The sequence below is a fragment of the Heteronotia binoei genome, chromosome 5 (assembly GCF_032191835.1).
Source record: "Heteronotia binoei isolate CCM8104 ecotype False Entrance Well chromosome 5, APGP_CSIRO_Hbin_v1, whole genome shotgun sequence".
Lineage (NCBI taxonomy): Eukaryota > Metazoa > Chordata > Lepidosauria > Squamata > Gekkonidae > Heteronotia > Heteronotia binoei.
The window spans coordinates 112,010,284-112,027,355 of NC_083227.1; the positions used below are offsets into that span (position 1 = coordinate 112,010,284).

The following is a 17,072-nucleotide window of genomic DNA, read 5'->3' on the forward strand; positions in this document are numbered from 1 at the left end:
TCCTCCTCTATCATATAGGGCAAAGAGAGTAAAGACATTAAAGATGAGACTGCCGAGGAGAGGCTGAGACGACGAGGTTATGAGAGAGGTTGCCAGCGGCTCAAGAAACGCATTGAAGGTAATGACATTCAGAACCTCATGGGCACTACAGAGAATGGTGTGAAGCTGTACTGAGCAATGATTGTCTTCCATGGTTTGATATTCTCCACACAACAGAAGAAAACGTGTGAGCTGCTAGCTATGCTACAAATGCTATTTACATCCCTGTTCCCATACCACAGTACTGTCCAACTCAGTCCTTCCCCTTGTGTGTAGCAGTGAACTTCCTGTTGATAATGTCTGAAGCTTCTGTGGTTCTGAAGTTTGTTCTAAGATAACTACTGGGATTGTTTTAAGATAACTGGTAGGATGGAGTAGTTCATCAAATGGAGGCATGTAATAATGTGGGAAGGTTGGTTTCTTCCTAAGTTTAAGTGCAGAGCTGTAATATGGTCGCTGACAGTTTCTCTGTAGGGATGTGTTTGTAGGTGCTTTGACATATTGTTTTATCTGTTCTCAGTGGTGGAGGAACTCCAAGTGCAGATCCTGAAGTTGCTGTTAAACAATAAAGACCGAGGCAGGGTAAGTAGAATTGAAATCCCTTGCAAGAGAATACATAAAAAAACTCTGGACAGTAGCTTGCTTTGTGACCTTGGTGAGCATAATTTTTTCTCTTGGGGCATTTATATATCATTGAGTCCAAGGCCACATATAGTTCTGTAATACTGAGCACATTGCTGATAGCTTGATATTTAATATAGTGAACAAGCCCGAAGTAATATGCAGTAGAAATGAGCAAGCTTTATCTGGTGGATCCTGAATTTCCCCCATTCAATTGTATAGCATACAGCATAGTCTGGTATGCTACTTTTTATTTTGATGGAACATCTAACTAGCTCTTTAGACATACTGAGCTAAGCTGTTGATAATGCTTGAGGTCTGTTGTTTGCCATGCAGTATGCAAGCCAACCCTCCCCACCAGGACCCCACTACATCCTGGGCAATAAAGTGTACAGAATGCAGCTGATAATTCCAACCACTGTTTTATTAAGTTGGTCATGGTAGCATCTCAAAAGCTGATGACATGACTACAAAGAGAATTTGTGAGAATGTTGTTAAATGTCACGTTTAATGAAAGCAGAGTTAAATGCTGCAGGTAAAGTTGTTTTGAGTTTATTAAATTGGCAGCAGTGGGTAACTGTCCTGGTTATGCACATTTATATACTAGCAGCTAGATTGCTGTATAACACCCCAAAGAACAAGTCAAGGCTTTTTTTGACCAGGAACACAGTTCCACCTGGCTTGGTATTGAGAGTGTGACTTAATATGCAAATGAGTGCCTGCTGGGCTTTTTCTACAAAAAAAGCCCTGGGACTAGCTATAGTGGCTAGCAAGGTGTTAATCTAGGGTTTAATTTCCACACAAAGATGGTGTGCCATTGTCGGGTCTTCGGTACCCCTCCCGGTCTCCCGCCGTCGCCGTCGCCCCTCCCGGGCACTCTGGGGCGTTCCCCGGAGGTCTCAGAAACAGGGGTGGGCGCTGGGTTACTTCACCGCAGGCCCCCGTTCCCCTCTTGGCTGTGCTGTGGCTCCTGTCCCTCTCTCTCGCGAGGCAGCCTCTTTGCGCATCAGCCAGTTTCCTCAGCGACCTCCTCCCTCCCTCCTTTTATGCTCCCCGGCCCCTCCTTCCCCCTTCCCGGGTCCTGCCCCCCTCTGGCCCCTCCCCCCTTCAAAGCCCCCGACGCCCAGGAGAGGCGTGCCGGGGCTGGGATGACTGGGCGTGCCTCGGGCGTCCTAGCCCTCGGCTGCGTGCTGCGATGGGGCGTCTCGCGCTGCGACGAGACGAACGGGTCTCCCCCTCGGGCGCCGGGCTCAGCTTCTCCCTCTTGCTTCCCGGCGTCTTGCCCTGGCCAGACTTCGCGGACTCGAAGCCGGGCTCGCCGTCTGGGAGGTGTTGCTCGGGCGGCTGCTGTTGCCCCGTCAGTCGAGGTGAGGTGAGGGGCCGCCCCGGGGGCTTGGAGAGGTGGGGAAGGCTCTTGGGGCGATGACGGGGGCTTGGAACGGCTGGCAGGCGCCGGGGGGTCTCCTCCGCGCAGTCCCCGCCCGGGCTGGGCGGGACACACCCCCCCCGTGTCCCTTGCGTCTCCGCCTCCTCCTCGAAGACCCGGGAGAGGTAGTCGGCCACGCGGTGGTCGGCCCCGGCTTGATGGTGCACTGTGAAGGAAAAGGGGAGAAGAGACATATACCAGCGAAGGACTCGGTCATTGGAGTCCTTCATTCTCGACATCCACAGCAGGGGGGCGTGGTCCACCACCAACCGGAAAGGGTTGTTGGTGAGGTAGAACTTCAATGCCCCGACGGCCCACTTGACCGCCAGGGCCTCCTTTTCTACGGTGGAGTACGCCCGCTCAGCGGGCAGGAGCTTGCGGCTGATGAATAGCACCGGGCGTTCGTCCCCAGGGCCCCCCTGGAGCAGGGCCGCCCCGATACCGGTCCCCGAAGCATCCGTGTGTAACACAAAGGGCTGGGAGAAGTCCGGGTTTCTCAGCACAGGGTCTCGGGAGAGGCTCGTACGCAGCACCTCAAATGCTGCGTCTTGGGCTGGCCCCCACTGGAGGACGTTCGGGCACGCCTTTCGCAGGCTGTCCGTCAACGGGGTGGCCACTGCCGCAAAGTTGGGGATAAACTTGCTGTAATAGCCCGCGAATCCCAAGAAGCGCCGTAGCTGCTTCTTGGTGCGCGGGCGGGGCTGCTGCTCCAGGGTGACGACCTTCTCTGGTAGGGGTCGGAGTTGGCCTTTCCCTACCAGGAACCCTAGATATTTTAGCTCCTGGAAGCCGAGGCGGCTTTTCCGCGGGTTAGCGTGGAGCCCGGCGGCCTGCAGGGCTTGGAGTACCTGGCGGAGGTGGAGCAGGTGGGCCTCCCAGGTGGGACTACACACCACGATGTCGTCGATATAGGCCCGAGCGAAACCCTCGCATTGGGCTAGGGCCTTGTCCACCAGCCGCTGGAACGTGGCCGCAGCCCCATTCAAGCCAAAGGGCATGCGCTTGAATTGGAACAAGCCTTGTGGGGTGGCGAAGGCAGTCTTTTCTCTGTCGGCCGGGTGCATGGGCACCTGCCAATAGCCCTTGGTGAGGTCCAGGGCGGAGAGGTACCGGGCCTCCCCCAGCTGGTCGATTAGGACATCGGCCCGTGGCATCGGGTAGGCATCGAATTTGGCCAGTTTGTTCACTTCCCGATAGTCCACACAGAAGCGCACGCTGCCGTCGGGCTTTGGCACCAGGACCACCGGGCTGCGCCACTCACTCTGTGATGGTTCGATGACGTCGAGGCGCAGCATCTCCCTTACCTCCCGAGCGATCACGTCCCAGCGCTTCTGTGGGACGGGCCTCCACCGGGCGCGTGCCACCTGGCCTGTAGGGGTCACTACCCGGTGCTTGACCAGGGTGGTCAGGCCCGGCTGGTCGGAGAATACCGTCGGGTACTCGGCCAGGACCTTCTGCAGCTCCTGCCGCTGGCTGGGGGTGAGAGCGGCGTCCAACACCGGACCTCCCCCGGTGCCCCCCGCGGTCGTCCAGGGCAGGGTTCCATCCTGGAGCTCGCCCGGGTCTTCGGCCAAGAGCCCCTGCTCCGGCCACGCCTCCCGCCGCACCCAGGCCTTTAGGCTGTTCACATGGAGGGTCTTCCTTTGGCGGGCGCGAGGCCCGCACTGGACCTCGTACGTCAGGGGACCCAGGACTCGGGTGATTCGGAAGGGTCCCCGCCACGGGTCCCCCTGGCTCTGGCCCATCGCTCCCCGGTGGACCAGGACGTCGTCTCCCGCCTGGAACCCGCGGGCCTTAGCGCCCTTGTCATAACGCCTCTTCTGGACCTCCTGGGCCTGTGCGAGGTTCTCCCGGGCCTCCCGCCGCACGTCTTCTAGGCGCTCCTGCAGCTGCCTGACGTACTCCTCCGGGGCTTCTTCTGGCCCGGCTCTGCCTTGCACCCACTGCTCTCCGAGCAGCCCCAGGATGCCCCGGGGTTGCCGCCCATACAGCAGCTCGAACGGGGAATACCCCAGGGACGCCTGGGGCGTCTCTCGGATGGCAAAGACCAGCGGGTCTACGTAGAGATCCCAGGCAGTGGGGTGGTCGTATGCCGTCTTCCTCAGCATGGCCTTCAGGGTCTGGTTCATCCGCTCCACCAACCCGTCAGTCTGGGGGTGGTGAACAGAGGTGAAGAGCTGCTTGATGTGCAGCGTCTGGCACACCTGCCGCATGAGGCTCGCCGTGAAGGGTGTGCCTCGGTCCGTGAGTATCTCCCGGGGCAGCCCCACGTGCGCGAAATAGTGCATCAAGGCCCTGGCCACGCCCGCGCTCTTCATGGTGGGCAGGGGGATAGCCTCCGGGTACCGGGTGGCGTAGTCCATGAGGACCAGGATGTAGCGGGCCCCACGAGGGGTGCGGGGTAGGGGCCCCACAAAGTCCATGGCCACCCGCTCGAACGGAACCCCCACTATGGGCAAGGGGGCAAGGGGGGCTTGCGGCTCGGCCCTAGACGCGAGGCGTTGGCAGATGCCGCAGGAGCGACAGTAGGCCTGGACCTCCCGGGCTACGGAAGGCCAGAAAAAGTTGGCTAACACCCGGGTCAGAGTACTCTTCACCCCCTGGTGGCCTGCCCATTGGTGGTCGTGGGCGCCCCTCAGGACCTCGGGCCGGTACCTGTGAGGGACCAACAGCTGCTTCCCGGGGCCCAGCCGCCCTTTTACCTCTCTGAACCACACGCCCTCTTCCCGGATGATTCGAGGCAGGCGCCGGCTCCTGCGCTCGTCCACGATCACCCCGTTGCGGACTGCTTCGTGCCGTCGCAGCGCTTCCAACTCTTCGTCCTCGGCCTGAGCCTCCACGAACTGCGGGTCCGCCGGCCACGTCTCTCGGGCGCCTGCCCCGGGACGTTCCGCGGTGGATGGGCCTTCCTCTGGGTCGCTGTCCTCTGTCTCCCCAGTGGGGGCAGCGTAGTCATAACCGGCCCCGGCGGGCTGGCCTGGTCGGCCGGGGTCGGCCGCCTCCACTACGTCGCGAAAACGCGGAGCATCCCACCCGAGCAGTACTGGATAGGGCAGGCTGGTGACTTTGGCGACCGGCACGCTCCAGTAGCGGCCCAGGTATTTCAGTGGGATGGACACCACTGGGCTTCTTTCGATGTGCCCATGGACGCACCTGATGGCGGCGGTGCGGATGACAGGCAGCGGGGCGGTCACCAAGTGGGCCCGTATCATGGACAGCGAGCTGCCATTGTCGACCATGGCCTGCAGTTGCCGTCCTCCCAAGGACACCGGGACCGTCCAAGGGGGGGGGCGAGCCCCCACTTCCGCCGTCTGCAAGGACTCCTCTCAGCTCACGTCGCACTCCATCAGGGGGCACTCACGCTTGAGATGGCCCCACTGGCCACAGGTGAAGCAGGGCCCTATGTCTCCCGCCGGACGGCGGGCCTCTGGCGGCGGGCGTCCCTCTTTCTCCCCCTCATGGCCTCTGGGGTGTAGACCCAGTCCGGGTAGCGCCGGGCGTGCTCCGGGCCTCCACCACCCCGGCGTGGCACGGGCTGGCGGCGGCCGCGCCCGGTCCCCGCGGTCTCCGGCTCCAGCTCCGGGCGCCCTCCCTGGTGTCACTCCTGGGGCGGCCCGTCCGCCGGGCGGGGGCAAGCCCTTCCCTGGCTTGCCGCCCTCTGCGCGGGGGGGCAGGCCGTGGTGGTCGGCGGCCTGAAAGTTCTCCCACAGCTCCTGGACCTCGCTGAGACGGGTTGGCTTCCAGCAGGCCACCCAGTGGCGGGTACGCGGTGGCAGCACCTGCAGCAACTGCTCCACTACCACCAGCTCCACGATGCGCTGCCCGTCGCTGGTGGTGGGGTTGAGCCAACGGGTGGCGGCGTCCTTGAGGGTCGCTATTGCTGAGCGCGGTCGCGTCTCCCCTGTTGGAAGCCAGGAGCGCAGCTTCTGGCGGTGGGCTTCGGGTGTGATCTCCAGGCGGTCCAGGATGGCTGCCTTAAGCGCGGTATAGTCCGCCGCCTGAGCCCGCTCCAGGGCCTTCATGGCAGCTTGGGCCTCCCCGGTCAGGTAGGGTCCCAAAATAAAGGCCCACTGCTCTCTGGGCCAACGAGCGGCCTCAGCCACTCGCTCAAACGCCTCCAAGTAGGCCTCGACATCATCCTCCGCCCCCAGCTTCGTCAGAGGGGGCCAGGGGCTCCTCCCGGCGCCGAATGGTGCTGGCCCCGCCGGCTCCGGGCGGGCGAGGAGCGCCTGGTGAAGATCCCGCACGAGGGTGGCTTGGGCCGCCGTCTGCTGCTGGGTGACCTCCCGCAGGAGTTGCGCCTGGTGGTCTGCGAGCCACTGCCCAAACTGGGCTAAATCCACGGGGGCGGGGTTAGTGTCCATGGCGGCGGTCCGCCCCAGGTGTATCACGGAGTCCTCACTTGACTCGTCTGTCGACGACTCGCTGGACTCCGGCTCAATGGTTGGGGTCGCCACTCGGCTTGAGTGCCACCCGGGTGGGGCCGGAATATGGGGGCGTGGCCGTCCTAGGCTCGGGAGAGTGCCCGCGTCCTCCACCACGTTGTCGGGTCTTCGGTACCCCTCCCGGTCTCCCGCCGTCGCCGTCGCCCCTCCCGGGCACTCTGGGGCGTTCCCCGGAGGTCTCAGAAACAGGGGTGGGCGCTGGGTTACTTCACCGCAGGCCCCCGTTCCCCTCTTGGCTGTGCTGTGGCTCCTGTCCCTCTCTCTCGCGAGGCAGCCTCTTTGCGCATCAGCCAGTTTCCTCAGCGACCTCCTCCCTCCCTCCTTTTATGCTCCCCGGCCCCTCCTTCCCCCTTCCCGGGTCCTGCCCCCCTCTGGCCCCTCCCCCCTTCAAAGCCCCCGACGCCCAGGAGAGGCGTGCCGGGGCTGGGCTGACTGGGCGTGCCTCGGGCGTCCTAGCCCTCGGCTGCGTGCTGCGATGGGGCGTCTCGCGCTGCGACGAGACGAACGGGTCTCCCCCTCGGGCGCCGGGCTCAGCTTCTCCCTCTTGCTTCCCGGCGTCTTGCCCTGGCCAGACTTCGCGGACTCGAAGCCGGGCTCGCCGTCTGGGAGGTGTTGCTCGGGCGGCTGCTGTTGCCCCGTCAGTCGAGGTGAGGGGTGGGGCCGCCCCGGGGGCTTGGAGAGGTGGGGAAGGCTCTTGGGGCGATGACGGGGGCTTGGAACGGCTGGCAGGCGCCGGGGGGTCTCCTCCGCGCAGTCCCCGCCCGGGCTGGGCGGGACAGCCATGTAACTTGTTACAGGATTGAGCAATGCAGGCATGTACAATGTGTGACATTATCTTGTCAATAGATGATTTACAGTATGAATTGCATCCATGTTTGAAGTGCTAAGTGCTTTACAAACTCTGTCTATGGGACCTGATCTGCAGTAGCTGCTTACACATGTGAATGCAGCAGCAGAAACATCTGAAGGCTGGGATGAGAGCATGGCCAGTATTATTGCCCACCTACACCCTTCAGCTTTCCTGCAGCTTGCACTCATCAACTCCACCATTGTTTTGATCTCTTTCATTTTTAGACCATATTTGTGTGCTTTTCTTTTGCAGTTTTGAAAGCTGTCACAAATACATATAGTGGTAGAAGGATGGGGGCAAAACTGCCCTAAAAATTAATAAACTGCAGGAACAGCATATTTTAATTAAACTGCAGTCACACAGATCTGTTTGTTAGTTTTCTTTCAATTTATCATTTTGTCAGTCTGTCAAATTTGTCAGTTTATTTGTGTTATATAGAGTCCGCCTTTCTCACTGAGACTCAAGTTGAAATACACAGTGCAAGTCAATACAGTTAACAGGATGGGGCATCCAATAAACACTGCAATAGGATTTGGAGTGCAGAAATCTGAAAATGTGGCCCAATGAGCATATATAGCCACTCACAATAAAATAAACAAGAATAACAAACAGCAATAAAAGTAAATTAAAATATAATATTTCAAAACTTTCAACTAGAAATTACTGTATCAACAGCAGTTCTTTTAAACTGCAAAAAGAGCAACCTGACATAGTGAAAAAACAACAAGAAATAAAAATACATGCATGTGTTTCTTTAGTTGGCTCTATGTGGATTTCAGAATGAATGAGGCAAGGATCTGAACAGGTGAAATCCAGAAATGCACTTTGAATGGTCTTTTGTCTTGTCAGAACTTAGTTGACTTTAAGCTCTAGTTGCTGATTCTTTCAGGGAGGAGCTTCTAGATACATCTTTCTCAACAAATTCCGCAAGTTTCTGCAAGAAAATGCTAGTAACCGAGGGGTAAGTAGTGTGTCGAATCCAGTGATCCATCAATGAAATGCACTGATAGATGCATAGCTTTCCCTCTCACCAGCGTTCCAGCCTCAGGAAAACAGATTATCTGATTCTCATGTGTATTGAAAGGAAGGGTGAAATTGCCTGTCCCAGCTCCTCCCTCAGTATCAGTTTTGCCTCCTCCCCTATGTAGCCTCCCAAGCTGCATTGCTATTTGACCACATAGGTCCTGAGACTCAGTTATCCTGGGTCAGAAAGGACTGCTAGGACTGGGGAGCAGGGGAAAGGTTTATGATCCTTGCACCGCTAATAGGAGGATCCAACCAAGTATTGTTACTGCACTTTTAGCATTCTGTTGCACTCCTTCTGGAGGACAAAAGTACCTTTTTATTTTGTACATCTTTCCTAACGTGTTCTTACAAAGGATTTACTTGTTCCTGATTTCATGGGTGTCTTTGAAAATGTCGGAAAGCATTGGACATCAGGTGAGAATTTCACCTGTGAAGTTCCTTTCTTGGTTATGGGTTCACCTGCCTGGGGCTGCCTCTGTTAGGGCATTTCCTACACACTCATTGTTTACTTGGATGTAAATGCAAATTTATAACCTACATTTGAGATGCCTTCTCGAGATGAAAGTCTAGCTAGGTGCTGTGTCAAGGGCTTGGACATAAGTACTTTTATACTAAGCCTCTTCCCTTCTTTGAAATAGTAAAGAGTCTATAAACTTTTGAGAAACACATGTCTCTTTGTCAGATGAATCTGATGAAGAGAGCTGCGTTTCTCAAAAGCTTATGCCACAATAAATTTGTTAGTCTTAAAGGTGCTACTGGACTCTACTGTTTTTCAGCAATCGACTAACACAGATAACTCCTCTGGATCCCTTTCTTTGTGATCCGCTCAATTTTGTGTTCAGAGTGTCTTTATGAAACTTGTGGGAAATGAGTGCAGAGAGGTAGAGACAGAAAGAAAACTGAGCAAGTTTTTGTTGGCATAGGGTTTCTGCTTTCATAGCACAGCACATGCACAGCTTTGGCTTAAAGGTCTCTCACAGTGCAATCGTAAAAAGAATTGCATCTTTGTAAGTCCATTAAAGTAAACAGACTGTTGCTCTGCTTTAAAAAGGTAAAGGTAGTCTCCTGTGCAAGCACGAGTCACTTCCAACTCTGGGGTGACGTTGCAACACGACATTTTCATGGCAGACTTTTTACGGGGTGGTTGCCATTGCCTTTCCCAGTCATCTACACTTTACCCCTAGCAAGCTGGGTACTCATTTTACCAGTCTCAGAGGGATGAAAGGCTGAGTCAGCCTTGAGCCAGCTACCTGAACCCAGCTTCTGCCAGGATCGAACTCAGGTTGTGAGTGGAACTTGGACTGCAGTACTGCAGCTTACCACTCTGCGCCACGGGGCTCCTGTTCCTCTGATTAGGATGGTACTATTAGTGACTGTTAAGCCCCAATATATCATTTCATTTCTCTGTGTTTTTGTCCTTTCCTGACATATAGTGCTTCATTATTTAGATGCTAGTCTTTTCTTGCAGTGAGGCAAACCTGTCTGTTGACACTTGCTTACTAACATGACTTGAGGCTCCCAAGTCGGTCTCTTTTCTTGATGCATAGTGATGTGGTGCTTTAAAGGGAAATTGTTTGGCAGCAGAAAGGTAAAGGCACTTTCCACCCTTGTTAGAAGGGGATAAGAATCTGTAATGTGTGCTGATTTTGATTCAGTCAGTTACTGCATTGTTTCTGTGCTGTCTGTGGAACACTGTAAGCAAGAGTGTGTCCTTGGCATGTGTCTTTGGGAGTGGTGGATCTCAGCATGCCTCCTGCTCCTGTTCTGTTAACTATGAAAAACAAATTACTAATGAGTAATAAAGTTCTCAGTTTTTAAAAACTAACAGATATGGGGCACATTAGGACCAAAAATCCCAGCTACAAATACAAGTTGATGGGGTGTGAACTGGCAGAGACTGACCAAGAGAGAGATCTTGGGGTCGTGGTAGATAACTCACTGAAAATGTCAAGACAGTGTGCGATTGCAATAAAAAAGGCCAACGCCATGCTGGGAATTATTAGGAAGGGAATTGAAAACAAATCAGCCAGTATCATAATGCCCCTGTATAAATCGATGGTGCGGTCTCATTTGGAGTACTGTGTGCAGTTCTAGTCGCCGCACCTCAAAAAGGATATTATAGCATTGGAGAAAGTCCAGAGAAGGGCAACTAGAATGATTAAAGGGCTGGAGCACTTTCCCTATGAAGAAAGGTTGAAACGCTTGGGACTCTTTAGCTTGGAGAAACGTCGACTGCGGGGTGACATGATAGAGGTTTACAAGATAATGCATGGGATGGAGAAAGTAGAGAAAGAGGTACTTTTCTCCCTTTCTCACAATACAAGATCTCGTGGGCATTCGATGAAATTGCTGAGCAGGCAGGTTAAAACAGATAAAAGGAAGTACTTCTTCACCCAAAGGGTGATTAATTCACTGCCACAGGAGGTGGTGGCGGCCACAAGTATAGCCACCTTCAAGAGAGGTTTAGATAAAAATATGGAGCACAGGTCCATCAGTGGCTGTCACAGTGTGTATGTATATATAAAATTTTTTGCCACTGTGTGACACAGAGTGTTGGACTGGATGGGCCGTTGGCCTGATCCAACATGGCTTCTCTTATGTTCTTATATGCAAATTGCAAGTAGTAAAGTAGTTGGTTCAATAGGTAAGTTCAGTTTGCAGGTAATAAGCTCAACAGGTAAGGAATTCAAATCCATCAATAGCAAATATATAAACAAATGTCTGGATGTACTGTAATAGTATAGACACAACTTCACTCCCAATGGACTTCTCCATCGTAGACAAGAAGAAAAAAATATCCAAGTCTGATGATCTTATGGAGGTGTTCTCCCCTTTCTCAAGAGCCTGGAGTCTTATTCACCTAATAATGACTGAATGCATCAATTTTAGCAATGTGTTCAACAATGCAGGAACAGGAAGCCTGTGGAGAAACTTTTGCAGAAGCATTGTTGAATGTCTGAAGGCTCACTGTTACGCTTTGCAATTGATGCATTTGGTCACTACGTTATAGACTCTACATCCCATTCAGGACGCTTGTTTATATATTTGCCATTGACAGATTTGAATTCCTTACTTGTTGAACTTAATACCTGCAAGTTGAACTTATCTGTTGAACTGACTGCCTGCAATTTGCATATTTGTTAGTAATTTTTTTTGAGAACTTTATAACTCATTAGTAATTTGTTTTCCACGGTTTTCTTTGTATATTGGTGTCATACCATGGAGCTCTTTTTGTATTTTTCCTTACTGTTCTGTTAACAGCAGAAGGCTGTTGCCCTTTTTTTTTGCCCTTAGAATCTGACTGTGCTGTGCCCTCCAGAGTACATGGTGTGCTTCTTACATCGGCTTATTGCTGCCTTGAGACATTATTGGGATGAGCACAAGATGAAGAACATTTCAGCACTTAGCAGTGAAGGTAAGGGGTCTTTGCAGTAGAACAGTAATTCCCCCAAATGCACCAGAATGAATATCTGTCTTGGTAATTGACTAAGCTTTCTTTCTCTTCTCTCTTGATGTCCAGGGCTATCATTCCTCAGGCTAGAAGTTTAGTCTCCCCTCAGTACATTGTATTAGATTCTATGTGTTTTCCTCTGAAACAAGGCACTTCTCTTCAGGGGAGATTTCCACCAGTGTTTACTCCCTCCTGTTCTTGAGGGTCCTTCTTCTTCCTACATTATGATTCGGGGGGGGGGGGGTGAATGGGCTAAAGCAGGAAGAGGGAGATGTGAAAGTTCCATTTCACAAGTTCAACTGTGTTCACATTGTGTAAGATCTAACCCTGTAGTTCCCAATCTTTTTTAGTATGAGAACCCCTTTTTAACATTAAAAAAATTGTGGACTTCTTGCATGATACTAGTTGTCCTCTTGAGATAAATTGAGAAAATACATAACACCAAAAAATCAAAATGACAGTGCTTAGTGTGCATATGGATTTGCGGCCCGCTTGCAACAACTCCAAGGCCTCTCAGGTCCTCAGCCCCCAGGTTGGGAATCACTAGTCTGACTCATTGTGCTTTGTATCAGCTCTGAACTGATCTTCTCCCTTCCCAGATTGTGACACATATGAGAAGCAAGGGGAATCTCTTTTCTGGAGCTATCAACAAAAATGTGCATGTCATATATCTGATGTCTGATAAAAGAGGCCCAGATTATTCCTACCAGCTGAAATTCAAGCAAGTTTAGGAGCATTCAGGGCCAAACTTGCTGAAACATGGAAGGTCTGTAATTAAGATCTTCTGCTTAAAACAAACAAACAAAACAAAAACAAGCATAGTAGTCCTGTGTTGTTCAGGGTGGTGGTGGTGGTGGTTAACCGTAACTCCTGTGCAGTTTTCCAAATATAAATTTCCTCATCCAAATCCAAACTGCAGATACCTCTGCTGGAAGGAGGGCAGGTACAGGGTCTGTACTTGCTCTCCCCCTCCTCTTCCCTGTTATTTGTTGTAGCTTGTGGGGCTCCTACCGAGTAAAAACAAAAAACTTAGGAGATCATGGACCCTTTTTTTGGAAACTCAGTGCAGAGAGCCAGTTTGGTGTAGTGGTTAAGTGTGTGGACTCTTATCTGGGAGAACCGGGTTTGATTCCCCACTCCTCCACCTGAACCTGCTGGAATGGCCTTGGGTCAGCCATAGGTCTGGCAGAGGTTGTCCTTGAAAGGGCAGCTGCTGTGAGAGCTCTCTCCAGCCCCACCCACCTCACAGGGTGTCTGTTGTGGGGGAGGAAGGTAAAGCAGATTGTGAGCCGCTCTGAGACTCTTCGGAGTGGAGGGCGGGATATAAATCCAATATCATCATCATCATCATCATCATCATCATCATCATCATCATCATCATCATCATCATCATCATCATCATCATCATCATCATCATCATCATCATCATCATCATCATCATCTTCTTCTTCTTCTTCTTCTTCTTCTTCTTCTTCTTCTTCTTCTTCTTCTTCTTCTTCTTCTTCTTCTTCTTCTTCTTCTTCTTCTTCTTCTTCTTCTTCTTCTTCTTCTTCTTCTTCTTCTTCTTCTTCTTCTTCTTCTTCTTCTTCTTCTTCTTCTTCTTCTTCTTCTTCTTCTTCTTCTTCTTCTTCTTCTTCTTCTTCTTCTTCTCCTCCTCCTCCTCCTCCTCCTCCTCCTCCTCCTCCTCCTCCTCCTCCTCCTCCTCCTCCTCCTCCTCCTCCTCCTCCTCCTCCTCCTCCTCCTCCTCCTCCTCCTCCTCCTCCTCCTCCTCCTCCTCCTCCTCCTCCTCTAGAGTAAATGCTGCCAACTCTGAATGATTCTCATTAAGGTTTGAACTCTCATCTCCCCTTTCTGTTCATGTCCTAGAAGCTAGTTAGTCATCAGGATTTTCAAAAAACCATGATGTGATGAACAGGATAGGTTCTGCTTCTCCCTTAGAGCAAACAATGAGAGCTGATTGAATGTTGGTGAGATGGTTGGAAACAGCAGTTAAGAATGGCAATTAGAAGTTGGCAGCAGGGGAGCTGAGGAGGGAGGGGGAAGGAGAATGTCTGACTGAGTGGAACTGTACAGAAGAGCTGCTTAGAGCAGGCTGATCTCTGTTCTCTTTGAACAGGATCTCTGTTCAAAAGCTCAGCAGAAGCGAAATGTTATCTTACATTCCTCTGTGTTATGTTCACACCATAAATAAAGGTTAACTTCTTGTCTTGTTTAACGCTATGGGCTGCATGTTAAAGGGAAAGAAGCAAACACAGATACACAATTTAATATCGTGATCTATACATATATGGTGGGATATGAATAAATGGTGGCATTGAGTGAATGGAACAGTGTTTGAGCCCTAGCCTCAGTAACTCTTTGTGAGTGGGAGGCTGTTATTAAAGGGGGCTGGGCTACCCTGTCTGTGGATGTCTCTGGAAGTGAGAGAGAGGCCCTGAGATGTGAAATGACCATGACTTTCTGTATATTTTAAGAGACAAGAAGAGTGGTGATATGAGTGTGATGTTTTGACTTACTTATAACCCAGAATCTGAATAATAGAGGTTGTAGAGGGTGGTAGACACTCTGTGTGAATAGTTAAGGGGCATCACACATGATCTGGCGTTGTATCTGAACTGACAAACTATGGTTTTTCCTTCCCTGAAGACCAGGGTTTCAGATTATGGTTTGCTCTCAGTTTTGGAAATCCAATTTTCTAGGGTGAACCACAGTTTAATGAAAATAAGAAAATGATAGTTCACCAGTAAAGAGGAATTGCACAAGAACACCCCAAGTTCCTTAAAGTTTCATTCACATAATGCTAAACCATGGTTGGATTACTTCTGAACTGTGCCTAACTTTTATTATAAGGGCTGCTGGTCATCATCATTTCATTCTTGTCAGGATCCATTTCATGGGGTTTGTTCTCGTCCACTCAATTGTAGCTTACAAAGAGAGGTTCAGAGGCAAGACCACTGTTTCTTGATTGGTAACAAAGGAAAGGTAGAACTGTATGTAATTAGCATCCTGATGACATAAAACTGACATTGTCTGGAATTTCTTTTGCTGTAGCTTCATGTAGGAGATAATAGTAGGCTAATACTAGACCCTGTGTAATATTGCAGAACAGCTTCTAAGCAGTGTCCAAATTCTCCTCCTGCACCCTGTAATCAGCCTCACAGAAAGGATTTATCCATTGTAAAGATTATGTATCCCAGTGAAATCTTGCAACCAGTTCACTGATGTCAGAACATGCCAAAGCTGAACCCTAGAGGGGGAGCAGACCTTCTCCTTAGAGGAAGAGGAGGAAGAGGACGATGATCCCCCCCCACAGAACTCATCATGGGAAGGGGTCATGGCTCAGTGGTGGAGCATCCACCTGGCATGCAGAAGATGCCAGGTTCAATCCCTCACATCTCCTTTTAAAAGAATCAGGTAGTAGGTGATGTGAAAGACCTTGACCTGAGATCCTGGAGTGTCAAGTCGGCAGATTCAATAACGAGTCATTGTTGAAACAAAATAACTAGTTTATTGATACTGTTGTTCTCGGCTAGGTTGTTATTGAAAGACTAAAGATCATACAATAGAATGCAATCATATAAGGTACACTTCAAAGGGATTCTTTAGGGAGGGGGGACTATGCAGGGCACATTCACACATTGATGTTACCATTTCGTTCTCAGGCCTACTTTGGCCTTAAGCGTTGTCAGCTCCAGCCTCCCCCTGAGCTAGGCCTGAGAAGGCTCAGATAAAACGTTCACATATTCCCATTTCAAAGCATAACTACATAACAAAGGAAAGGAGGGGGGAAAGGAGAGTTCAAGCTAGCAGCAATGGAATACAGTTTGGCTTTACCCAGGGTGCCTTTCCCCTGAGCCAAAGTTAGATACAGACTTGACCAGAGTTTTATACAGACTTGACACTGGAGACCCACTGCCAGCCTGATTAGACTGTGCTAACCTTAAGGCACTAATGGTCCCATTCAGTATATGGCAGCTTTATGTGTTCATCTGAGCACTGGGGGGAATCCTTAGAGAGCACTGGAGATTAGCATCTAGGAGGCAGAATTCAGGAACTATTGACCTTCCCCCAGGACCTGACTGTGGACTTCCCCCACCAAAACAAACAAACGAAAAACAAAACCAGTAAGGACTGTGACTATTTGCTGAAGCTCAAGCCAGACATCTGCATGGTACATACTTAGCAGCTTGGAACATCTCATCTCACAGCCCTGCTCAGGCTATGTCTTGTAAGGGTCAGTACCCCACTAAATGCACCACTATGGATGAGTCAGCCAGGCAGATTCTAAGGATCATTAGTTGGGGCCTGACAGTCACTGGTGCAGTGTTTCCCTAGATTAGCACCTGCTTCTTGCAAACTATGTAGATAGCTTGCCTGATGCTCTTCCCAGTATTCTTCATTCTAGCTATTGATCTAGCTATCAATCTTGCTCAATTTTCTGTGATGATTGCTGGCAGACCTGAAGCACTGGCTCTACTGTTTGGCTGGGAATTGAATGACTGATATTTGATAGAACAGTTAGATTCAAGTCCTTCAGCATCTTAGAGACCAACAAGAAGTGAGGTGATACTGGGCTTGAACTGGACAGTTGTACTGCAGTCCAATACAACTACCCTCTGAAATAGTATTTGGCAGTCAGTATAGCAAAAAAACTGCTGAGATAAGCAGCAAGCAGTAAATATCTTATTAATTAATAGTGAATTAATCAACAGTAAAGATCTTATTAATGTGAGCAGTATGCAAGGGAGGCTGAATAATTGAGCTCCTGCTGCCTCAGATATCTGGATGATATCCAGGAGCTTCTGGGATACCTAGAAATAGGTCCCAAAAATCTTGGAAATATTCAGGAGTAACCATACTATTTTTTTTTAAAAAAAATCTGTCTCTCTCTGTCTTTTCATTGGCTTGCAATGTTGGTTTGTCTTTGATTTCTGTCCTTTGAAATCTTCTTTTGGTCTTGCAACATTGTGTTGGTTTTTTTTTAGTTGGTTTGTATTGGGTTTGTGGATTGCTGTGGATTCTCAGGTCTTAGATTGTCTTTGATTCTTCAGTTGTATGTTAGCTTGGAATTTCCAATTTTACGTTTCTTGAAATTAGAACAGTTCAAATTCTGTTTGTTTTAGAGAATTCTCTGGTTCAACGTTGGCTTGGATTTTCAGGTTGCACATTTATTGCGTTAGGTTTGCCACATTGTCCTTTACTTCTTCTGGGATT

The 17,072-nt window shown here is 50.8% G+C and overlaps 1 protein-coding gene across 1 annotated transcript in view; it reads left to right on the forward strand.

Annotated features, from left to right (window-relative positions):
- RNF123 (ring finger protein 123) overlaps positions 1-17,072 on the forward strand; it is a 154,554-nt gene that overhangs the window by 33,343 nt on the left and 104,139 nt on the right. The window contains exons 17-20 of the mRNA XM_060240086.1: positions 19-118; positions 560-621; positions 8,271-8,342; positions 11,702-11,822. Coding sequence (XP_060096069.1) covers positions 19-118; positions 560-621; positions 8,271-8,342; positions 11,702-11,822 — 355 coding nt within the window. The remainder of the gene's footprint in view (positions 1-18; positions 119-559; positions 622-8,270; positions 8,343-11,701; positions 11,823-17,072) is intronic.